This window comes from Channa argus, chromosome 9 (genome assembly GCF_033026475.1).
Source record: "Channa argus isolate prfri chromosome 9, Channa argus male v1.0, whole genome shotgun sequence".
Classification (NCBI taxonomy): Eukaryota; Metazoa; Chordata; class Actinopteri; order Anabantiformes; family Channidae; genus Channa; species Channa argus.
Window position 1 is genome coordinate 25,505,296 of NC_090205.1, and position 26,255 is coordinate 25,531,550.

Below are 26,255 nucleotides of genomic sequence, written 5' to 3' on the forward strand. Positions count from 1 at the left end.
CGTACAAATCACACAAATCTCCCTCTGTCGGTATGTTTTGAGCTCCGTGCTATTGATCTTCATGAGCACTTTTATGAGCTTTTCTGTTTTACTGTGGGTCTATACAGTAGAGCTACAGTGGGCTGGTGAAATATTATATAATCAATAAATAATTTTATTCTGTTTCCGTGTCATGTCTTGTCAGTTATCTCCTCATTTTCTCTTATGAATCAGTCTGGTGAACAGAGTTCTGCTGCTTGGCAGAGGACAATGACTTGTACACAGTGCCGACATCTAATTTCTGATCTGAAGCACCACAAATACTTGTCATTTTCAGCCTGTCACAGCACCGTAATACAGGCAGCATCGCCTACTCGATTTGCAGGTCCTCCAACATTACACAGTCTCCTCCAAAAGTATTGGTACGGAAAGGCAAACTCATTTGTTTTGCCATGAAAATATCGATAAGAGCACAATTTTGTTGTAAGCTTTTGTAAGCTTACAACAAAACTTTTTGTAGTAATTAATGAATGAAACTGTACTTTTGTTAAGGGAAAAAGAGCTGCCAGGTGGTGGTTGGAGAGGGTGGCGGATGTACAAAGCCAAGGACTTTCAAGCCAAAGGCCTGAGTTTAGTTCCTGAGTCCTGTGTCTGGTTTGATACCCAAGAAAATGCAAACACATTTGCAGTTTAGTGGTATAGGGATGTAATTTTAAGGACACAGGGTTGCAAAAAGAGCAACAACACGACAACAAAAAAGACACACAACCAATCCAACGATGTTTACAACACATTCTCCGGTTCACATGCATGTACTGTATAGCCCCACTTTAACGTTCACTAAGGAACAGTAAGGACCGATGTACAAAAGAACCGGTTCCGTTTAAACTGAGGGGCAAAAGTTGATATTCTCTTCTGACATTTAACATGTGCAAAGAAGATAGCGTTTGCAAGCCTAATCATGCTCTTGTTGCGAGCTCCTTGAAATGAGGTTGTTGATGCTGCTGTTGTTGTTTCCTACACGGTGGCTAATTGACTTTAAAAACACCACACTGAATGAGCAGCTCCTGTGTGGGATGAACCCATGGAGTTCACAAAACTATCGCTTGAATAATTTGACACTTATGAAACCTTAAAAACCTCATAAAACTCAAGCAAGTTCTGGACTGTAATTTTTATGCATTTGACTTATGGATGCCCTTCGACTGTCATGTCCCCCCCACATGAGAAGGCTTTATCTTTCCCTAATATTTTGCTCCCCATCTCTGCTCTGATGTTTATCCCGTCTAAATGGGGAATAGGAGGGTTGTTAAAATTTTAGATGAAATCATTGTTCATTGAATCTCAGCGTCCTGACAGATGCCTGCACATGTACAAATTCTTGCTTTATAATTTAGTTCCATCAGATATTATTTATATATTTCACCCAGAACCCTTTATTTATTCAAATGCCTTTGACTGTAAATCTAGCTGCCTCTCTCTGGAATGAATTCCATCACACTCAATCAATACAATTAATTATTCATCAGGTCAAACAGACCACAGCAAAGAATGGGATGCATTTGCTGTAGGAAAAGCATTAAGGGACATAGCTGACTGTACGGGCTTGATGGTGTTAATCCTTTCATGAATTCTAGGACCTGACTTACACCGCAGCTTGTAGGAAAAAAATATTTGTGTTTTAGTTTATGAGATAAGCCTCAAGATAGGTTTGCTGCACAGTTTACATTTTTATTTAACATTTTCAATAGAAGCTTTAGACTTGAGAAGAACAGATATAAAAAGGAAAAAAAGGTGTTCAAAATCATTGCAGCAGAGGTCAAATCACTCTGACGTTCTGTGACTGAATGCTACACTTCTTATAATGTAACAGCACGATAGGCTTTGTTAGAATTTCAACGATGCTGCCTTGTAAATGTCAGCATCGTTCAAATGCCACGGCCTCTGGATGCAATGCAGGCTTTCTGTAAAAAAAAGTGCTAGAGTTATATCTTAGTTGACCCATGGTGACATACGGTGGTTATTTTGTTATCTCTTCACAAAACTGGTTCAATTTTGAGCCAGTTTCAGATTGCGAGAGTCAAAAGGAGAAAGACCTTGACAGACCTTGATAGGCTCAATACTAAACTGCAATGCAACAAGGATATTAGCAATGTTTTAGGCTTGTAAAAAAAAAACCTGACAAATCTTTTACCTTTTTTTTTTCTTACTCACTTCTTCAATTTACATAGTTCTTGTTGTTCTGTCTCTGACACCGAAGGGATCAGTAGTTCAGAGATTTTGTTGGCAGATATTCATTCATTGAACATTAACAACTTGGGGATGTTTTGCATGCACAGTGCGCTGCACCTGTCACCAGAAGTCAAACTCAGATCTGACAGGTCACAGAATACTACATAACTTACATCAAACAGTTATAATTTGGTTTGTTACTGTGCTGAGAGAAATAAAAACTGTCCTTCGATCCCAACCAAGCAAACTACTTAAAGAGATTCAATGAGGGATTTCAATGGACTTTGATTCAGATTCCATAAAATCTAACTGGACCCCATCCATGGATCTCAAACAAACATTGGGCTGAGTGTTACTCCCCATGGCTGCTAAATCAACCTTTATGTTGAAAATCAGCCTCTTTAACTATTATTTGCACAGTTCGAGTCACACTACGTGCCCACAGTCACTAAACAGAATGCCAGTTGGGGTTATTTCTAAATATTTTCATAATCCATGTCCGTGAGGAACAAAAGGAATAGGAAATAAGATAGATAGAGGCTAATAGAAAGAAGAAAATAAAACAATTGTTGCAAAGTAGTCCCACAACAATCATATGGCGTAGCTGTGTACTAACAGAAACCATTATCTGTAATCACATCATCTGTCTTTAAAATCACAAGAACACACTAAGGCAAAAGTAGTATCGGAGGGCAGTAATGAGAGCAGAGAGAAAGCACAACGGGAGAGAGGGAGAGAGCTGATTCCTGTTTGACTGCCATGACTCGACTGTGAACGTACAGTGTATTTAGAGTACATGTACGCCACATCATATACTGTACAGTCAGTCTGCATTTGGCAGTGTGCTCTGTGATTACTTTAAAGTAGAAATAGAGAAATGGCTCTTTACAGCAGCTGTTTTTTATTTTTTTATATTCATAATTGTGGCCTATTAGTTCAGCTACTTGAATGTTATCAATGCATTCAAAGGTATCAGCCAAAACAACACTTCCAATCACAGACCCAGGGACCCAATGAGTAAGAGGGAGCCATACAAAAGTTAAAAATGACAACAGAAAGATACAAAATGAAAAGAAATGACCACAAAAAAGAAAAAATGGTTATTACAAAAGAATACAACTGACCACAAATTACTTATTATTTCTTTATTTACAAATTAATTATCACGACCCGAAATTACCAACAAGAGACAAAACATGACCAGGGTGTAAAGCCTTTAGTTTATTAGTCAGTGTTACTTTATTTTGAATCAAACCCTGATCTCTACACTAACCCCAACCAACTAGTTGAACAGGATTATTATTGGGACTATGAGAATTTAGATCTGCCACACAATACCAAGCTACTGTACTAAGCCTACTACTTCTACCTTCAGCTGGAGATAATAAATAAGACTGTGATACAGTGAAAGCTAACGACAGCTCCTGATGTGTTTTTGTGTTGTGAAACTGCTCTGCTGAGTGTGGTGAAAACAGTACATGTCAATACTGTTTTTTTTTTTTTTTTTGGCTTATCCCGTGAGTTCAGGATCACTACAGGGGATCCTTGCCCAGTGTCTTGCCCAGAGACACGTTGACATATAACCAGGACCAGGGATTGAACCACTGACCCTGTGAACGACTGCCTTTACCAACTGAGCTACAGCCGCCCCAGTACACGTCAATACTGTAGTAGACCAACATACAGCCACTATGTCAGGATCACCAACTTCACTTCCTGTCGCCACTTCCTGTTCCTGGTCCCGTCACATTTTTCCCCGCTTTACTAATCACTGGCAATTAGTTTCACCTGCTCTCACCACGCTGGTTATATACCTCCTCAGTCTCCTCACCAAGCTGCCAGATCATCTGCTTTTTCAACGCAGCATTCATCTAAATCATCGTTGCTCTCTAGGGTTCGGATCACGTTATGTTTTTGACCTGCCTGCTACTTTGGTTATGGGAGTAACTGCTCCCTATTTACTCTCTGTTGCCAACCTTGTGATTGACCAGGATTATGAGTACTGCTATCTGCCCATGGGGGATCAAGTTTTTTGTAACCTCATTTTACCACATCATGTCTACGTTTTGATCATGCCAAGCTACCTATTTTTTACCAAGGTATGTGATTATCTACTACTGTGCTAATACGGAACTCAGACTAGTATCGATATGCTCAAGTTACCTGTATCAAGGACTTCACCAATGAATATCCAATGAAGGTGTTTTCATGTGTACCATTTGTGGACCAAGACATTATGAAGTATCAAGGACTCCGCCAAGTAAATATCCACTGTAAGAATTCTCATGTTAAGAACCACATTTGTCATGTAAGATTTATGGAATCCAGAACTATGAGACTGTTGCACTGAATCACTAAAGGGTTTTTGGAGTTTGCATATTATATCACAAATTGGGATTTTGGAGTTCTCTAAACTATCAGGGATTGGAGATTCACCACGGCTACGTTCCACACACGCTCACTACCAGGCCTGCCTCTGTGTTACGGATCCAGACCAAGTTACTCAACCACACTGCATCTCAAGATTTGTCCACTTTGCCAGGACCATACTTCACTTTTCCCCATAAGAACCTTGTGTCTCCTCTAGACTGACTCTACTAAGTTTTGTTTTCATGTTCAGACACCATATCCCACAAGTCATCAGCAAGATACTCAACTTCTTGTCCTCTCAGACTAGAGTTCAGCACCATATAGCGGGTCGGAGGACTTACTACATCTCCATCCTGCTTTGCCACTTATTATATTTTATAAAAAAAACCTTATTTAAACTGAGTAGTTGTGTCAAGCACCTTATTGGGTCCAACCCTAAAACCACACACACGAAGGCCATAGAGGAGCACAGACAGGTATAGATTATTTGTTCACTGTTAAAAGTACTGCATATTTGTGTTGGCACCCATTCTCTCCCATTTTTAAAAGGACATTATGCACACAACTGCTTCGAAGTTGAGGTGAAACAAAGATGTTTCAGCTGTTCTAAAATTACTGTGAAAGGGTTTTCTAATGATCAATTAACATTTGAAATCGACAAACTTAATTAGCGAATGCAATTTGCTTTTGGAACACAGTAATGTTTGCAGATAATGGGGTTATGCTGGTATTTCATAAAAAAACAGCCATTTTCAGCTACAACAGTCATGTAGAATATTATCAGCGTTTAAATTGGATTTCCGATCAATGTGATACAGTAACATTTGCATTTCTTGTAAAAACATTTCTGTGACCTGTGTAAAACGATTCTTCTCAATCTGCATTTCGAATAAGGCTCCTGCCGTCTTATCCTTACAGTCTTCCAGTACACGTTTGTGCACACCCATGCTTGCACTTGCAATACAGTTAGAGGAGTCGGGCTATTTATAGAGTGTAAGATTACCCTCGTGTGGACTCTGACCTTGGACAGAGTGTGACAAATGACAAGCAGCATTTCAGCCGAAGCTAAGCCGTTTTAACAATGACAGCAGGTTGGAGAGGGTGAAGATGGATAAAATAATGCCCTCTGTACTGGCTTATTTTTGTTTACCCATGAAATACCCTTTCACTGCCTTGTAAATCACTGACACAGCCAAAGCCATTGTGGGGTTTGGAGGCCTAGCATCTGAGATTGATCCACTGGCTAATAAGAAACGGCAAGCTTAGGTACACGTTGTCATCTTATTGTATTTAGCATTATCAGCCTCACCCTGAAGGACACTTCTACTGCCCTTTGGTCCCAGTGAGATAATTCTCAATTAGTTACTGTCCCTGCCATATTGGTTTCAGATACATGAGGTTTGTGACTCATACTGTACTGCAATGCTATTACTGTATATCAATAAGAAGTAGCATTAGATGGTGCCCGACCAGTAACAGTGCTGCCAAAAAAAATGTTAATGCTCATGTTTCATATAGATTATTGAGCTCTCACTGAAGAACTAAAAGAAATAATGAAAGTAAAGGTAATGTCATCTGCAAATGCTTTGTGCACTGGCCACTTTATTAGATACACCCGTACAATCCAATACAACAGCTCTGCCATGAATTGCCATGGGGGCTGTCACTAGATTAACCTTTGCTGATGTAATGCAAACTTCAAGCTTCATAGTTTATTGCCGTTTCCTTTAATGCTGATTTTTATTCAAAACATATTTGCCATTATCAGTAAATCCATCAGCTTTTAGAATAAGATTTGTTCACGTCACCTAAATTTACTACCTGCTGCTACCTTTCCAGTTAAATCTGAAAAATAAAATGTAAATTAAAAATAATGCATGAATGATTTGAAAACCATTTCTGATTGTAAATGCCACAAATGGTGAATCCGACAAAGTTTGTTTTTATATATTTCATTTTGAATTTTATGTTATTTAGGTTGGGATGTGGGTTGCCATCTTGTCATCTATACAGTCTCTCTACAGTGGTTACCTTCCAGTTCCCAGAGAAAGTGTTCAAATCCTGTTAAAAATTAACAGAGAAATAAATAAATGGTGAACAGGAGAGAGAAAGAAAAGGAACACCTCATAGATGAATTAAACAATTTTCCAAGAAATACTGTTTGTTTTATTTTTCAGACTTATAGGACTTGGCAGTGCAAGACTGGATTACCAAGCCTAATGCCAAACCTCCTCTCAAATACCCAGATATTCTTAGTTTTCTTGTTTCTTTTTTTTTTATGTATTTATTTTTTTTTTTTTGGACTGAGAGACTGAAAAACTTTAAACATTTTAAATCCCTTGAAGGACATCAACAGTTTTGTTTTGGCTGGCACTCCTCTTAAACTAGACTCCACTTACCAAAATACTCACCAACATAACGTTAGCCAACTGCAGTGCTCTTATACCGACTACCCAAATATTCTGGTGTTCTACTCACTCAGCCTGAAGCTAAACCAGCTACATTTATACCTGCACTTGAGCAGCTCTTTTTAATTTACATTTTATCGTGTCCCAACTTTTCTGGAAATAGAGAGAATGAAGACTTCAGAAAGCTGCATAATTTGGTTTGAAGGTTACAGTGTGCAATAACCTCTTCTGTCCTTACTCTTTAGTCCTAGACATTAAAAGTATGTTTACTTCGTTGTCTTTGCCGTTAAAATTGTGTGGGTGAAAAGTACCCATTGTTACATGTTATCACTTGTAGCCTTGCACACCTTCTTCTGGAAAATGCATGTAACAGCGTCTTGTACATTTAAAAAGTAATGTGAAGAGACATTTCTTCATTTCAAAGAAAAACTCCTGAGCCAAGTTGGCTTAGCCTTCACCTGCATTATGCAAATGCAAAGCAAAGTAATGTGAAATTGTAATGGTAAAGGAGTGAAAAGAAAAAGCACGGGGATTTGAACCAAACCTTCAAACAAACGAATGGCTCAAAAAGTCAAACGAAACTGTCAAAGTGAAGTTGGAGTGTTGAATGAATGCATATCCAGCATCGCATAATATTCTCTGCCCATGTATTTCATTCTTATCGATAATGGACGGGTACAGTAACAGTGTGTTCACCATAGGGGGAGTGACAACACCAAGTGCTTATCTGTTCTCATGCAACCTAAAGTAAAGTACCTTTACTCAAGAAGTGTACATGATTGCAATTTTGAGGTACTTTTACATCTCCATTTAGAAGGAAAACAGCATAGTTTTTTTTTTTACTATGTGGATTTCACAGCGTTAGTTACTAGTTACTTTTTGGGACAATACTGAAACATTTTTCTACTAAATGCTGATTTTTTTTTTTCTCTTTTAAAAAATAAAAAATAAAAGATGCAGTGTTCCCCAAGTTCCACCTTTTACCTGCTGTTTTTGTTCCACACCAACTAGTAACTAATCCCTGATCCCTCCTATTTGTTATAATTTACCATATGTTTTAAACAAAAAATCTTTACAAAGATGTTTGCAAAAAACAAAACAAAACAAAAAAACATTAAACAGAGTGAACATAATTTGTGGCTTAATTCTTTTAATATTGGCAAAGTCAAAGCTGTTTAAAATGCTGGTTAATTTTACTTTTTGGCTTTACATGTTAAATACATGATCTAAAGTTTGAGCAGGAGTTTAGTACTTTAACTTGTGTTAGGAATGTGAAGTTGTAGAGAACATTTGGAGGCAAATACCTACACTTATACTTAAGTATATTTTTGTACTTCTGCCACTTCTGGCTTATGACACATCAATCTGAAAAGTGCTTCTTTAATAAACACTTTAGTCACTTTTAAACTGTCATATTTGACATTATTTCTTTCTCTGTCCATCCTGGTGTGTGACTGTGGTGACTGCGATGAACATATCTTTACAAGGTATAACTACTGTGTAACCACAGTTAAGAAGAGGGTTAGAGGCCTTTTGAGAAAATAAATAGCCATCGCGCTTTCATTTTTATTGCCTCAATGCATTGAAAACCAATTTAAATCAGTTGAACATCAGGATTCTGAACAACTTATTGATACATAATTAAATATCACATGATGGGTGCGGGTTAGCACTGCTGCCTCTCTTCACAAAAATTACTATATCTAAAGCCCTTTATTACCTGTTGTTACACAGTAGGTACAACAAAACAGGCCTGTAATTTGAGATGGAGTCTTTAACTCTTAGGTACTTATTTTATTTTATGTTATATATATTTTTATATCCCTTTACTACAAAATACTTACACTGAAGGTATTAATCTGTGGTGATCAGCTGATTGTCCTTTGCAACTCAATGGCTGCCTTTGAGATACCTGACGGCAACATATGTGACACAATCACCTTTATTTGTGCTTTCAAAAAAAGTGACTTGTTGCTATTTTTTGTGAAACAATTTATTTACAGTGATTTGTTGTTGCCGTCTAGTTAAGCCACAGAGTTCAGGTAAATTAGCCATAACTGAGTAGCGACAGTTGTCTCCTTTGTTACTGTAATAAACAGTAGCTGGCTTAAACTTTCACTGGCTACAAATTGTTGATATGTAGTTAATTATGAAACATATGATTAAAAACATAACAGCTCTTGCTATTAAAAAATGAGTCATTTTCAAATCCACAACGTCAAGATAAAAACAAATATTCACACCTAATCAAACAAAGACATCATAAATCAATCTTGTAGCGATTGAAAGCTGCTGCCAAAGTTGAAACATTCCTGCTGACTATACACACGACTGGAGCTGCTGTACAAAGGTATGTAGTTGGGTTTGAGATTCGGTGGCTGTGGATGCCATAGAATATGATTTACATTATTTTCGTACTCATGAAACCATTCACTGACTTTTTGTGCCCTGAGTAAAAGCAATTTCAGTTTGTCCCACCTGTGTACATACTGTAGCTTAAAACAATAGTCGACACATTAAAGCATCTAATATGCATATTTTGTGTGCCCAGCTGTGAGATGAGCATGTGACAGAAATTATGCAGATGTGTCTCTCAGGTGGGGTTGCTGCACAAGAATGAACCTACATAATGAGACACAAATAATTTGATAACATCTGTTTTAAATGCCTTCAACAGCATTGCTCTCTTGAAGTGGGAGGAAATAATAGATGAAATGAAAGCTATACTACAAAACACAAACTGTAAGCAGACTGTGAATCTTTTGAAGCATTTTCAGTATTAAATATCCTGCATTGTATTATAGGCCTGCTCATTGTAATGCAAACCTCGTTGAAGTCACTGATGCAAAAAAAAAAAGGGAGTAATGCCTGATTTAGACAAACAAAAGCCAGGAAAGGATTTAATGAGATGTATTCATTGGCATTAGGCCATTACCAGGGATAAGGCTAAGCTCAAACCACCTACATGTATGTGAAGGACACAGGACAATGAAGCTAATTCCATTAATCAGTGTCTACTTTTCATCATTCTCCACATGTTTAAATGTCAATTTCTATTACTTACATGGTGGGCGCCCAAGCCTTTGTCTGGCCGTCGCAATCAGATCTCTTTATGCAATTAGGTAGAGTTGACTACACTCTCAGACAAATTGGCTATGGATAAGATTCTCACCATTTCCTCCCAATTCAAGAAAAACAATGTCATTTATCAAAAGAAATAAAAACTGAAAGGAAAAAGCTGGTATGGGCAACAACAGAATGTCATTGACATGGAGTTGAATGTGTCTGGGTGAAGACAGGAAATTGTCCCTGTGTGTGTGTGGTGGAAAAGTGGCACTGTGTGTGTGTGTTTCTACCTATAGGGTCACATTGCAGGATTCAGCGGGCACTGAGCTATAAAATTGCTAGTTGAGAGGGAATTAGTGGGGATAGAGAGGTGGGAGAGGGAAGGACAGTGCAGCTGGGTGTCGGATAAAGTCACTGATTTGATCGTCTCACCCATCAGTGATGTTTACAGTGGGTCTCCCCTTGGTGATTATGTTGACAGTAGAATACAGAAAGGGCATCTGCCTATCCTATAACACACACACACTCACACACGGACAACAACTACAATACTTTGTGTTGCTGTGGATGCACAGAATAACACAACAATTACTCTGTTATAATCTTATTTGGGTTCGACTCTGATCCTCACTGCGCGTCTACGTACAAAGTGTAGCGTGAGCAGCTTCAGTCTTGCATATGTGTCTATCGGGAGGTTTTCCAGTCCAGTAGAAATGTGGCCATGAGCAAATGCAGGAACGCAGACTTGCAGTCTAAATATAGGCTTCAGGTCATGTTTACACTCAAGCCGACACACACACACACACAAACAGTGTAGACAGCACAACTGATTAACATAGAAGTGTATTTGAAATGTGAAAATGCGGCTCACTGGCTTTCTGTGTTAACACTGTTTTATAACCCAGCTTTATTAATAGCTGGGCATTGAATCCAGACTTATGTTTCCGCATGCTGCATGTAAAATAATGTGTGAAGCTTAGCTTTGGACAATAGTCCCATGTGTGTTTCTGTTGTGCTTGCATAACAAATGTACAGGTCCCCTAGGGGGCAATGCTACACTTAGCATTTTCATTGTTTTCCTTCCAATGTTATTCCATTAACCAATCAGTTTGCTTGACCTGCAACTCCATTCAATGCATTAATAAGATTTGGGAGGTGTGCATGTTAAAGCTTCTTTGACCCTTGGCCAGGTCCGTGTAGGTACATTAAGTACCTATGAAGAATCAACATTTTTTGGGGACTAGGTGCAAATTTATACATTTGGTGCTTCAGTAAGTATTTTATAATGCATGACACTACATTCGCATAAACTAAAATACAGTGTGTTTTCATTGGTACAGGAGGAACATGGTTCTCAGTCTTCAGAGTGATGATGATATGGAGTGATGTTGCACAAATTAATATGTCAGTCTATACATGTATAATATCACATATAATAATTTTTTACGAGATTTGAGTACAGTATACTGTGCAAATGTTTCAGACACTTTGGATGCTTAGAGTCTTATCCATGACATAATGCCATCAGGGGGTATCAGATTGGTCCCAGACTCATTCTGCAGCATAACAAACATCCAGACAGAGTCATACAGAATCTTTCTTTAGAGGCAAGAACAAGGAGTCCTGCAACAGATGGCTTGTTCCCCACAGAGCGCTGATCTCAGCATCATCTGATCAGTCTGGGAGAACGTGAAGAGAGAAGACACTGAGACAGATAAAATCCACATAAGAACCTGACAAGTTCTCCAAGATGTTTGAAAACAACCGACCTGCCATTTTACCTTGAGGAGAAGAGCCGCAGTATTAAAGGGTTTGTGTTTATGTTTGTTACTGCATTTTTTTTTTCCAGTTAGTGTCAGTTCGATCGTATTATTATTACTATTTTTTTTGTACGCATGCATACTTTAATTTTAGAGGTTCAAATATTCATGCATCCTTTCATTTGCCAACCTTGAAAAACGTTGCTTATGTTTTACACCAGTGTGATGAAAAGAATAAGTTAATCACATCTTTGAATTTCCGTGACAAAATATGAAGCTTCTTATTTTTCTACAGTTTGCAGAAATAAGACCGTGTAAATGAATTCTCCGCCTGATTGTGCAGTAACACAGTATAGCATCTACACAGCTATAGCAGTATAGCAACACTAACTGGCACCTTCAGCAGCAGCATCGGTCAAACAACAGCATGAACAAGGTCACCATGGACAGACAAAGGAGAAACCTCACCATCTGAGGAGTTTTCTTTAAATAATTTTACACAACTACTACTACTTCTATGAATTTCCAGAAATCTGTACCGTAATAGCAGACAAATGGAAAGATGCCAATAATCCTAAATTTTACCCAGATTTCATGGCAACTGCACAGTACTGATTCCAATGGCAATGGGCCAACAACCAAGTCTTTCTATTCACTAAAAGATACCTGAGATCTGGGAACATTCCATAAACGGAGAACAATGCGACAGGAAACACACATGTTGCAAAGAATCCACTGTTTGTTCAGATTATCTAAGCAGAGCCTCTTCAAACTGTAAAGCTCACCTGTGAGCACACACGATAAGTGAGGGGAAGGTAAAAGGTGAAAACCCCACGATTATGCCAGGAAGTTAATTGAGTTTTGTTTGGCCAGCTGATATCACCAACTTATCCTCAAGAGGTGCAGACACACAGGTCCTGGACACAGATTATTCTAAAATTCTGACATGATCTTGCAACAGTAGAACTGCAACTACCATCCTGCAGAAACATGTTGCAGAAACTTGAGGCTCAAATCCTTTCAGAGGTGGATTATGGGAGTCAAAGAAAAAGAGGATTTAAGGGAGGAGCAGCGGAGAAGCAGTGTGAAATATTCAAAGAAATGTCTTTGCTTGTTCAGGCTGTGCGTTAACTGTAATTGCAGTCAGAAATAGTCTGTGTGTTCATTTGTAGACAAATTTAAAATGACTTTGACAGTTAGTAGAAGATTGCTGCAATTTACAACAAAGATTTCTTCTTCCCATGAGTCATAACCTGAACAAACAGTCTGAATCTGAGCACACAGACAAGAACCACATATGTTTAGAATCAATGGGAATTTCTTAGAATACAATATTTTCTGCATTACAAATAAAGTTGAGTTTAGATTTAGTTAGTTCATCTTAATTATCTGGCCCTGTCACATAGATAGGAAGGGGCAAGACAAAACTTTGGGGAATATTACATATGTGGTGACAGCTTTGCTTTCTGTGTTTGCCGGCCGGTGCTCAGCTCCTCCACAGCCACACGGTGAACAGCTGCAGCAGATGGCCTGGTGGTTCTGGTGGGTAGAACTTTAGGCTGGGATGTGGAAGTCTCCATGATTCTTGAGCAAGACACTCAGGGTAGCAAAGCCATAACTTCAGCTTCCCGTCAGAACATTTTGCAGCCTTGTTCACTAATTACTGATTGCTATGAACATGCTGAAATGAGAGCTGTACAGCCTTATTTGCCATATTGTATGATAATGACTGAGGTTCTGGTGGACTCTCTGACAGCAGCCCCCAGAGTCGCAAATGGCCCCCTTCCTCTGCTCATTGAATCACATCAGCAGTAGAGTGACAACAGAAACTTCCATATTCTTCATCAAATTCTGGATATTTTTTCTAATAACATAGATTTCACATTTAATTTAAGAGAAGGAAATAATGAATTTTCACTTTATTTCTTATTATATGACATCATTTTGGTCTCCCATACCTTCACTAAGTCTTCAAAAAAACATTCCCTCATTCCACCTTCTGTAAATAACCCAAACCCACCCACAATCCTAGGGAAACATAATAATCATATCATCTTGACAAACTATGCCCATCATTTCTCAGGTCATGTTACAAATATCCAACAAAATCATGCAAAATTATAGTTTTTTACAGTCTGCATAACTTTCATATACTGAAAAATTTGTTCTGATCAGAGTTTTGCATATAGATATGTTGTCCCTACCCTTTCATATGACCAACAGAACCTTAGAAATTGCACAATTTGGTAAAGTTGTTACGCCGGATGCCCTTCCTGATGCGGGCTTAGACCAGCACTGCACAGATGGGGAGGGGAACGGGCTGTTAGGGGCTCAGTGTCCTGCCCAGGGACACTTCGACATATAGCCAGGGCCGGGTATCGAACCACTCACCCTGGACGAATGCCTTTACCAAATTAGCTACAGCCACCCAGTAAAATAGCAGTAATTTAACACTGAATTCAAACTCCCACATTTGTGAACCACCCAATCAGCTAAACCTCATTGTCAGGGTCAAAACTCTACATGACGGTCTTTAGTTCCCCACAGCCACTAGATGTAGCCTACTAGGAAGGTATTCTTGACCAACGGAATCTATTATTTTTTCCAGTCAACTAACATGTCACACTAACTGAGGCTGACTTGGTTTTTAGAGAAATGCAAATGTTTCCATGCAACATGTAAGTGCACAGCAGTACAAGCTGCAGTTGATCCCCCAGTGTGAGATTTTACCTGCCTTTCTATTGTTGAGTCGGAGGCTCTGTTATGACATTCTGTCTTGATTCTGAAGAACGTGGCCATAGTAGGTCAGTGAAGAGCGTTGTCTCACCATTGATCCGCTCATTAGAACATATGAATATATTCTAATGAGCAGATCTTGCGCAGTCTCTGGAAAACTGGTGATGTATTTATTTAATATTAGTTTTTTCAAGTACTGTTGTTTCTTATCGTGGTTAAAGTTTTCCAGGTAGGGCCTCTTTTCTTCATCTTTATCTCTTCCTATTAAAACACTTTAACCATTCCATAACCACTGTAGCAGGCACACGAACAAGCACATACCCCCCGACTCTTAACACAGTGTGATCTGGCTTCTATTCGTCTACTCGCTCAAAATGTTGTGGGACAAAACTGTTGAATCAGACATGAGACCTGTCATTTAATCTGAAATATCTAATAGAGTCCATACTGTAAAGGTCTGCAAATTTCCTCTAAACATACGTGTTCAGGGAAAATACAGCACAGGGGGCAAAGAGATAGATGTGGTGGTCGATCTGTCTACCTGTAGAGTGTTATCAGTATCACTGCCCTTTCAGATGAGCCGTTGATTATCTACCCTGTGGAGTGAAATCGATCCCTGACTGCCCTCAGTGCTTACTATAAGTCCTGAAAGTGCAGAAAACCTTGTTTGCCAGAAACACTCCAGCACTTCATCCTGCTCCACTGATGAACTAGTGGTGAGTAAAGGCCTGGCAGGAGCCGCCTTGTCAATATTAATGAGAGCGATATTCATGGAGTGAACTAAAAATAAGCTGTGTAGGTTCAGCACTCGGGAGAAACTGTATCATGGAGCACATGGAAAATAATGAACACATGAACCAATGAAAGTTTGTGGTTTGAATTTGCTTTACTTCAAACCCTCATGAAGTGTTTGTGTGTGTTTGATGTCACTGTAGACGACTTCATAACCTATGAACCAGCTGAGAATAATCAGTAAAAAGAAAACTCCATCTGCACGAATAAACTTTCTGCGCTTATTTATCTACATCTTCAGACTTCTAACCAAGAGAAGAAGATAGCAAACTACAAGCAGAAAGCTCATGTTTTCCAAATATCTAAATTTATGGTGTCACAATCAGAGCTGATGTTTCTTGCTGAAGAAAGTTGCCTGAGGCGAGGTTAAATTTTTTATACACTTCTGAAGCCCATGACAGATACTATTCATCTGCACAGACCTGTATTTGGGGAAAAAAAAAAACTCAAAGATGGCTCTCAAAAGAAGGTACCAAGACGTTACACCTCAGCTGCTGTAATCCACTCAAGTCTGATGGGGTGAGGAGTGTTTTCCCTACACACATACTGCACATGTACTTACAAGCTGTCCCCTGTTATCACCCACATAAGGTCTGACTGTGCTCTCTTCCTAATTCCTCTTATCTCAGGTTTTACTGCCAGTCTGTCCCCTGTCTGTGCCACAACTGATGACTCAAACTTTGTAATTGCCTTTTAATCCTTTCGAGGATGGAGCGTGTCGGCGTCTGTTAATTTAGAGCACCGCTCGCCTTGGGATACAAATGAAAGCTTATGACACGAAGGTCGCAAGTGTGAATCACCACACAGGGTGAAACAGTTTGGACAGAAATGTCAATGTGCAGGAGCTGCATTTGCCACCTCCTTTAACAGCAGGATTCAATCAGGGGATGGCGGAAAAAAAAAAAAAGCACACAAAGAAATAAATCCAGATTGAAATCCGGTTCACAGCTGATGTGTCCCACATCCACTAAATACATCGAGAGTAAGCATTTGTAATAATTTCTAAAATTCACTTCTCCATGAATGACCTATATCTTCAGAAGGAGCTGAGTGCAGATGTGTGCTGAACATTTATTAGGATTAGCATTGGCAGATATTCTGGCCTTTCCTATAATATTCCAATTTTTCTCATGGGGCTTGTTTCTCTCTCTTGTTTTCCTTCCTTGAATCACTTTAACATGTACTATCAATGAACTACCCGCAAAGAAGAAAGGGAAAAAACACGGCTGGTGAAAAACATTATCACTAAATTACATTCACAGACACTCGCTGCATTTAGGTCAACATGGACATATTTATTAGAGATACTGGGAAAAACCAACATTGTAACCCACATTAAAATATGTTACCATGAATTTGAATTTAGAATTCTAATTTAGAATAAAGACATTCAAATTCAGACTAGTATGAGAATAAAATCAAAATAATGTCAGACAATACAACTTTTATTTTTTAAATAGTCCGATTTTATTGTGTGAGTGTGCTGACCTGAATATCTGATGTTCCAACTTTAATGTCAGAATGTTTTGACTTTATTCTCAGAAAATTTTCTACAGCCCACAATATTTCCTAAGGGAAATATAAACATGTATCACACAAATCCTCCACTATGTTCACCAACTAGTTTGAATTGTTTCTGTCTGCTCTCTGGTGCTGAGCACTTAACTTAAACAGTGGAAGATGACAGTGAAGTCATAAACAAGGAAACTCACTAAAGAGCTCAGTAAAGCTGATGTGCAGCCTCAGATTGAGTTGATAATTCTCTGTACTTTTATAGAGAGATAGATAGATAGAGTATAAAAATATCAATACAATATTTTTTACAAGTTATTTTTGAGTTACAGTAATGATTTTGTATTGAAGTCACAAACCTCCCTAAATCTGTCTGTTACTTCACACTCTCATCTCAAACCCATCTTCACCTTAGCACTTCTTTTTCTCACTTTAGTTTGTCCTCTACACCGTCCTCTTCATCTTGATGCTCTTTCAATCAAAAGTCATTTACACCCTTGTAGCTTCCCATCTTTGTCCTCTGCTCTCCTCTGTACTTCCCCTTTCCTCTCCAATTTCTCCTCTACTTGTTTCTCCCCTCACATTGCCCTTTAGGTTTTCTATCTCTCATCCCTCACAACCACTTCTTTCTCTTCTTTCTCCCATCCCTCCCTTCCATGCTTATCCAAGCCCACTCTGTAGCTGCAGCAGCGGTGTCCTGAGCCTTTGCTCCATTAGGGTGAATTACTGTTTCCCAGGGCCAGAGGATCACAGCATGTGAAGCTGCTCCTCTTACAATAAGACAGAAGACATCCATTTATACCGATGCTTGCCTTTTTTTCCTAAGCACAGACAACAACAGCTCCATTAACAAAGGCAAGGAGAACCCTGTGCCAGGCCAGGTGGTGAGTCTGCACACTTCTATGAGTGCACAGAGCCTGGGCTGGCCGCAAGGTCACTCAGACAGGTCAAGCTTTCAGTCGGCTTGTGTTATGTCTGTAGTTACAGGAGGCAGCAGCACTGCGTGAGACCAGCCAATGTCAAATGACTCTGTTTCTTATAAGTGCTTGCTTTCCTCATTGGACAGTTTTAGTTTCAGTCCATTGAGTCACATCCAGGTTGTAAAACAATACTTTCCTATATTCCGTTTTATATTTTTAGGCTAATTCAATTTCAAAATTCTACTTTTCATTGTCAGAGTTTCTAAAGATTAGTTGTTCTGACTGAAAGTCGTGCTGAAGCAAATGCTAAGAGTGAAATTTCTCCACATAATGGTATTTTTTGTAGTCCGAACGCAACATAAATGGAGGACATTTGCTGTGTGTCTTCAATACGTACAATAAGCCCTGGCTGTTTCTTTAAATACAAAATCAAAACTAATCTAACTATGATGAAGGTTATTGTTGAATTCAGACCGTACCCCTGCATCATCAAGGTCCCTGGGAGGAGGTTAACACGATGTCTTTGTACCAACTGCGGCTGGCAGGAGCAAGTACATCATGTTGAATAATCAGCAGTGGTTTTTGAAAAGGAGTCAGCTTTTTAAACTGACCCTGAATCTTGAAGTGTGTTCAACAAATTAATACATTGCTATAAAACACACCAGAGTTTTACATATCAGACCATTGTAATTAATTTGACATAGATTTGTAGCAGCGCTGCTGCCTCACAGCTAGAAGGCTACGGGTTCGTGTCCCTGGCCAGCTGGGGCCGGAGATTACATGTTCTCCCTGTGCTTGTGTTGGATTCCTCCAACAGTCCAAAGACATGTATGTTAGGTTATCTGTTACTCTAAATTGCCTGTTGGTGTGAATGTGAGTGTGAATGGTTGTCTGTCTTTTTATGGCTCTCTCCGTGTTGGCCCTGCGATAGAATGGAGACCTGTCCAGTGTGGAACTCGACAGCTAAGCTCCAGCCCCCCGCGACCCTTAACAGGATAAGCGATTAAAGATAATGAATGGATTTGTAGTTTTAAACCACTGCTTAAATCTAACAAATGAAAACACGAGTATCAAAGCTTTCCGCTTGTCTCTTCACGGGTCGCCACAGCGGAATGTGCGCCGCGTGTTGATTTGGCATGAGTTTTGGCATGAGCCCTTCTTGCCGCAACCCTCCCAACATATCCAGGCTCGGGACCGGCACCAAGGTCACCCTTGGCGGCTAGGGGGCACATCTGGTGGGGTGGGATTTGAACACGCAGCCTTCTGTAGCCCAAACCAATTCTCTACCACTGAGCCACCAGACCCCTTTTAATAAAAGCATGAGTATATAACATACAATATTCAATGAAGGTGACATCTCCTTATGATAGTTGAATCAAATCCTCTTTTAACTTGAAAATATGACTAATCAAGGTTTGTCAACTGTATCCTATACATCTGACCAACTCATTAAGATCACAAGTCATCACCACTCGACTGAAAAGCATTTACACACAGATTACTTTCCATTTCATCTGTTCTGAATGTCTCTGAATTGTGAAAGAAGCCCAAACACCTGACACCCCCACACAGACATGAGGGCAGCATTTGAAGGCAGAAAGGTTGAATTCAATGCATGTGTGTGATGGTTCCAGTGGCTAATGTACTGTAGCCAGCACTGCCCTCGAGCAGAGATGAGGAGCACACTACAGAGGTCTACAACACATCAAAGCTCACTTGTAACAGTAGTGGAGTTCACTTTTAGATCAGAAGGGTTGTGGAATGGTTTGACTTAAGTTAATCGTCTATAAAATGTACTTAAGGTAAAGGTTTGCCGCTGCCATTTTTGTTGATACAGTTTCAATTTTCCGAAATGTTCCTATTGTAAAGGTGATGAAAAACAGTATCTGAAATGTTTTCTGTAACATGTTATGTCGTATTTTACAAAAATACTCCTTTCTAAAAACAGAGCTTAAGATAAAAAGTTCCATGTCCGTTCATGTTCCACGAATGTCCTGATATTTAATTCAAAAGCAGGGCAGAAATCTAAATTCATATCACATATTTTAAACACAACCATTCAAGACTTTCTGCTTGATCTATAGTTTATTCCTGAACTGAGAGAATAGAACACATCCACACACAAATATTTTATTTCCACTGGGGGATGTAAAGGAGAATTCAGCCAGACTTTTTTCTTCAAACCTCAATACTTAAATATCTTAAAGTGTCAACGTGGGTTAATCATTTTAGCTTTGGATTTTTTTCATTTCTATCTCGAAATGCAGCAGTCACCGGCTCTACTGTATATGCTGAAAATGTCTTTCTTCCAAACCATAGAAATAGCCTCCACCTGTCCTCATGTGGCCAGCTCCAACTGCTACTGTAAAAGAAAAAAAAAACTGAGCAAGCCAAAGCCATTCTATAATTGCACCAAACTAGAAATCTTCAAACGGAATGGTGAGTTATCAGTCGTTATAGTTTGCTAGGTTTCCTGTCAGAGAAAGGCACATGGGAAATCGGCAGCATGTGTCATTAGGTGAAGTGTTATAAAAATAACAAAGTCTTTGTAGGTAGAAAGTTGGATAGATGAATAACACGCACCGGACTTTGATATAAGAAACATTAACTTATGTTTTTTATTAAATTACAATGATTTAGTGTTTGTGTATTGTAATCCAAATCCCAATCTTTCTCTAACCCCAACCTTCTTGGATTGATTTATCAACCAAACCACCTATAATATGGCATAATAGCATGTGGAGGAGGTACCTACTGGGCCACACCTACCACGCAGATACTTAAACAGCTCAGGCCTCGGTTTTATCCTTCAGCTATTATTTAAAAAGTCCTCTTGTAATTCCCTCAGCATGGCCATGCAACTTTGATGGAGGCTAACGCTGTTAAGAGCCTGCCAAGGAGCTATGTATACAGACTGTGGGTGGACAAAGGCTGGGACAGTAATAGCACTGGCTCTGCTAAGGCACTTTACTCAACCCTTTCCACTCAGTGCATGTTGCATGAGTGATGCCATCATGTTGCTGTCAGCTAAAGTTACTGCGTAATCTAACACAATAATCAGACACAGGTGTTAAAAATTGATCATGTCATTTTTAGTCAAACCTCTAAATCATCTTCCCCTATTATTAGGTTTTTATACTTTGTGCAACTGACTATTTCAGAAATAATGGTGCAACAATTTTTAAACTTATATTATCTGTAGCTGTTTTAAAGTCAACACACAAACAGAAAGAGCCTCCCACAGCTCAAGAAAAGTATCAAAACATGTTCCACATCTATGATAGACTTTCAGCACAGTATCATCACTAATTAATCAGTGAATGTTGCTCACACATAAAATCAACAATCTGAGTTAGAAACAGCCTGAGGGCCAGTGAGCTTTAAATATAGACAGGGAGCAGTGAACGCTGTGAGCTATTATATTTCAACCACATCTCACGAGACTTCTAATATTCCAGGCACTGAAACTCAATTATGAGGCAGAGGTTTTGATTTCTTAGAATAATAGGGCTACATGGGTGAATTCAATTAAGAGAACCAAGAATTTATCTGGCACTCACTCGCAGGAAGGCCCACAGTCAAAGATGAAATGTGCATCGTGCATAGAGCTGCTCTAATAGAAAAGCGCACCGGCTGCTAGAGGTTACACGTGCCTGGAGAAACACTGAAAAAATAATTTATGGAAGAGGAATCAATAAGTGCTCGTGGTGGAGGCTCGGACGCTTCTCGCAAACAGAAGAGTATGGTTGTCAAGTTGCACGCGCCAGTCCTGCAAAGAGCCTGATCAATTCCCCTCCATCCTTACAATCATTGCAGTGCGGAACGCCACCTGTAAGGTGCAGAAGAAGGAGCATGCATCCAATCCAGTCAAATGAAGGCGCCTAGATGTGGAAGCTAAATGCACATATTGCGTCTTTAACCTCTCTTACAAAGTGATTTTGCACAACTGTTCTCTTTCAAGGTATCAGGGGCAGCTGACAGGAGGCAGTGGCTGAATTACAATGCGCCCTGCGCAGTCCTCTCCTCTCTCCCCTTCACTGGCTGTGCATGTGCCCACAGCCTTCAGGATTTCTGTCACCCAGTCTTGACAGCTGACAATGAGCTCCGCGCACGGCTGGCGACGGCTTGATTGTTTTCAATACTGGCATGTGCCTCCCCAACTCGAATCACACTCTCTCACTACAACATCATCATCGGTACAGAAAATTGATGCAGACTCAGACTAGAAGCCAATTGTGAAACGGCCAATCAACTGATGCGTTTTGACACATTTCACTTCGTGTTTGTGTGTGAACAGGACTGACGGTCAGCAAGTCCAATAAAGCTATATGAGAGCTGACCTTGCGGAACACGTTGTAATTTGGAGAGTTTGGCGTAATGCATATGCAGAAAGTGCAAGAAACCTGCAGATCAGGTCAAGAAAAAAAGAAAAAAGAAAAAAAAAGAAAAGCCACTTGCTCACCTCATCCTGCGGCGGCTGGTTAGGTCTCTGATTCGGCTGCTCTTTAGTAGCTGTCATTGTAAACTCCTCGTATGATCAAACTTGGTGTATCCGAAATTTAAAAAACAACAACAACTGAGATTTCCTCTGCTTCCGCAGCGGAGCAGAGGAGCGGATGCGGCGGCAGCGGCGACGGGCAAAGCGCCGTCTTGTCAAATGCGGAATCTTAAACAGGAGCGGGTCGAGGGACGGATCCGTCACGACTGAATATCTGCGAGGTCTTGGAAAAGAGCGTCTGACGAGAAGCCAACGCAGCCTGTGCGTTCACATCCCACCTCCCCACCTCCCCCCGCCCCCCACACTTCAGGAAAGGGAGGATAGTTTAGGACGCGCTCGTTATCGAAGCGAGAAAGGCGAAGTGTTCTCACATTTTAGCAACCCTGCATCTTCTCCTGAGCGTCTGTGTGAGGAAGAGCTGGGCTAACTATCCGTCTCCTCCCTGTCTACTCTCAGGGCTGCTGGTATTTTGGAGGGTCAGGGGGAGCTATAACAGAGAGGAAGAGGAGGAAGAAGGGTGTTCAAGTGGTCTTGTGATGGTTTCCCGTAAGGGGTTGGTGGGGGGGGGGGCTTCCTTTGCCGGATCCAAAAGAAGCCGTTTAGGAAGATCGCGGCCTTGCAGACAGTTTTGGGGACAGTTGTCTTTTCTAAAATCCTGCCTCACGTCCATTGTGAGGAGCTGTCCGCGGTGCTGAAAGCCGCGCTGGACATTCGTCCTCGTAGGCGCGTTCACCACGACAAGTCTGCTTTTTATCCTGCTCCTAACAGCAGCCTCGGTCACACACAGCTGCTTTCTAGCTCAAAAGCTGCTTGTTGTGTTATACAGGAGCTGCTATTTGGCCCTTAAGAGAGGAGCTTAAATGGTCAATAAGTAGAGATTCACCGCGGCTCGCTGTGGGTTGCTATATCAGGCCGATATACGCGCAGGGCCAAAAATGCGATTGCGGTGCTCTTTGGAGTACTTAGCAGTGGAATGACACCTGTGAACCCACCGCTATATAAAAGTTAGCAGGCGGGCTAATGAGAGACAGCAGTGTTTTCTGTGGTCAGAGGTTTTATGGAGCTGCAAGCCCACATGCTGCAGCCGCTTTGTGCACATAGACACACACAAACGGAGGCTGGGATATTACGTCTCATATTTTTATTGCCTCTGCCCGACAAGGATCGATATTTTATATCTGTGTTTGACTTTTGCGGTGAATTAACACTCTTACCAGGATGAGCAGTGGATAGACACACACACATACATTCTCCACAAGGAAGTACACCTGTTCTTGGAGAGATTGAAAGCACCATAAAGAAGCTGAGAAATTTGGTTGTGATTTGGAAAATATTTGCTCATTTTGAATTCGATGCCTGCAGAACATTTCAAAAAGGCTCAGGAGAAACAGAAGACTGGGAAGACCAACAATTGTGAGAGATTTTGTAAATAGGGACAGATAGGGCTCCCCACCATCATCCTCATCATCATCATCATTGAAACACCATATGCGGTAATATCGTTTAGAAGGATGTTGCTCCATGTCTCCAGAGGTGGTTTTACAGAGATAAGTGGAATCAATGCCAACGTGCACTGAGGCGGTTCTGGCAATGATATATTTTGTGTTAAGAATGTGCTTCTGCTAAATAAATACATTTCCCTTTGAACTTTGGGGTAAAGGTAAAAAACGAACGAAGCACTCTAGTAAAACAAAAGCACTTCAAATACTCGATTAGGTGCAGTACTTGAAAAAACTCACTTATTTATTTTTCACCGCGGTGCAAAGGTAACAAAACTGTAACTTCAGAATCCCACTAATAACTATCCAACCTAATAAAGACTGTAGTTATTTTACATAAAACTGAACAGTTGTTATTGTGTAAAGTGGTCATGGAGCTGTTTCACCACCAAGCACAATTACATTTAATGTTTTCCAGCTGTGAGCTGCTCTTCCATGTCTCCTGTGCACACAGAATAACATCCATCGACAGCACACTCAAAAATCAAGCATTTTCTATATGCATACTAATTGTTTTGGCACTGCTCCAACACTACACTGCTTAAAACCTGTACAGAATCAGTCTGTAGTATGGATTTGGGAGGCAGCTGTTGTGTGCAATACTAACAAAAAACTAGGGAGAACTATGCTGTGCATCTGCTTCTAATCATACTACTACTGCCCTCACAGAAGCTTTCACTGTGGCAAAGAGTCTCCTCCTGATCCTGTTTAAGAATTCTTCTCAGACCGTCAGCAAATTACTGTTTGAAATTAACTCCAGTTTACTGATTACAGTTCAAACCACAGTCAACATAAAAGACTCAAACACTCACAGGAGAATAAATTACACAAACAAAATGACTGAAATGAAACTGATTGTAAAATAAAATGGTCCTCATCTTTTTTGTTTTGACTGTGATCGTATGAATGTGGAGAGAGAAAATAATCCTGTTCAGAAATGTTAAACCAACCCAATATTTGAGTAAAAGTCAGAGTACTTTCCTAATAGCCCTTGATGCTGTTGCATCCTTCTATTCATAATTCCAATGTAAGAGGAGGCAAACTTAACCCTGAACCTACTATAATGAAGTTGCACATTCGACTGTTACAAATGTGCTTTGATTCTTTTGGTATTTCAATATATGGGGATGCAAACTTTTGCACCCAACCATAGGTTAAATTCACGTACAGAACCACTTAAAAACCCCAATTTGTGACTATTCACTTTAAAGATTTATCAATATTATCTTTAGTTAGTAGCAGTACAAAGCAAACGTTGGGGGCTACACACCAGTGAAACTACACAAAATCTGATAGAGTGATAGTCAGGGACAAAATCAGAAGCTGGTAAAGGAGGAACAGATTTTAACCACTTTATGTACTGACAGGTGATTGATCCATGGATAGATTATTGGACTGACCTGATGGGCACAGGCCCAGGGCCACAAGAGGTCAAAGGTCCTGTAGGGCTCAGCCTATGTATGAGGTGAGGGTTAATATTTCTTGTTATAAATACATAGAGCTTAGTTAAAAGGCACAAAGTGATACAAAATGATTCAAAATAGACTAAATGGCAGAATGAACACATAATAACCAGAAGACCTGAAAAATTCAAAAGAGACATGATGACTTAAATAATACTATGAAATGGCTTAAAAAGCGGTTAGGAAGAGAACACGAAATGACAGCTTCATTTGTGGTCGTTTAGTGTTTGAGTTTATGCATTTGCATTTATTATCTGATTACACTGTTTTGTAGGAATTTGACTCCGAAAAGTGATTGAAACTTTCAGATAAATGTAGCAGAGTAATGAAATTACTCAAAACTGTGGCTGAGTACAGTACTTGAGTAAATGTACTTAGCTAAGTACCACCTCTGATCATCTACATTACTACTGTAGATAAAGCGAGATGAAATAAAATTCATGTGGCATTGTTTAACATGTGGTCGCACACTGTACATATCTCACATCTTGTTTATAAAACCATTTTGCAACTTCTCATGCTCTGTAGAAATGCATCTGTACTCAGATTCTGTGCGTAATATGTCACCAATCTCTGTGGGAGAGACGATATCACATTAGACAGGAGGGGAGTAGAATATAGCAGTGCTGAAAAAGTAGCCTGCTTGTATTATAACAAAGGCCCACATTGATCTGTGTGCTCCATTTTGTAGACAAGGGTAATCAATCCACTTTGAGAAGTAAAGCTGGCCCAAGGCAGCCAAAGGCACCACCCAGTGCTGCTATTGCAGCTGTATTGTTATGAGAAACAGACCCAATAATTTAGTTAGCATAGCTACTTCTGTCTAACAGAAATGCTCGTACTGAGAGGTTTTTCTTCTCGCTCTTGTGGAAAGACTCTTGAAAATGTGTATACAGAGTACAGTAAACATCTTGCACTGCTTTTTGTTACCATATATATATATATATATATATATATATATAATTATTATTTTTTTTTTTTTTCAAATGCTATTTGGATTAACCCTGCAAACTCTATACC

At 39.7% G+C, this 26,255-nt stretch overlaps 1 protein-coding gene across 2 annotated transcripts in view; it reads right to left on the reverse strand.

Annotated features, from left to right (window-relative positions):
• The window catches only part of LOC137133263 (inactive dipeptidyl peptidase 10-like), a 215,822-nt gene that overhangs the window by 100,465 nt on the left and 89,102 nt on the right, over positions 1-26,255 (reverse strand). Inside the window, exon 1 of one of the 2 annotated variants that reach the window (XM_067516711.1) lies at positions 22,238-22,567. The exons of the other annotated variant lie outside the window; for it this stretch is intronic. Within the exon in view, the coding sequence (XP_067372812.1) occupies positions 22,238-22,294 (57 nt within the window). The 5' untranslated portion in view covers positions 22,295-22,567. Of the gene's footprint in view, positions 1-22,237; positions 22,568-26,255 lie in introns of those variants that run through there. 2 annotated transcript variants of the gene reach the window in all.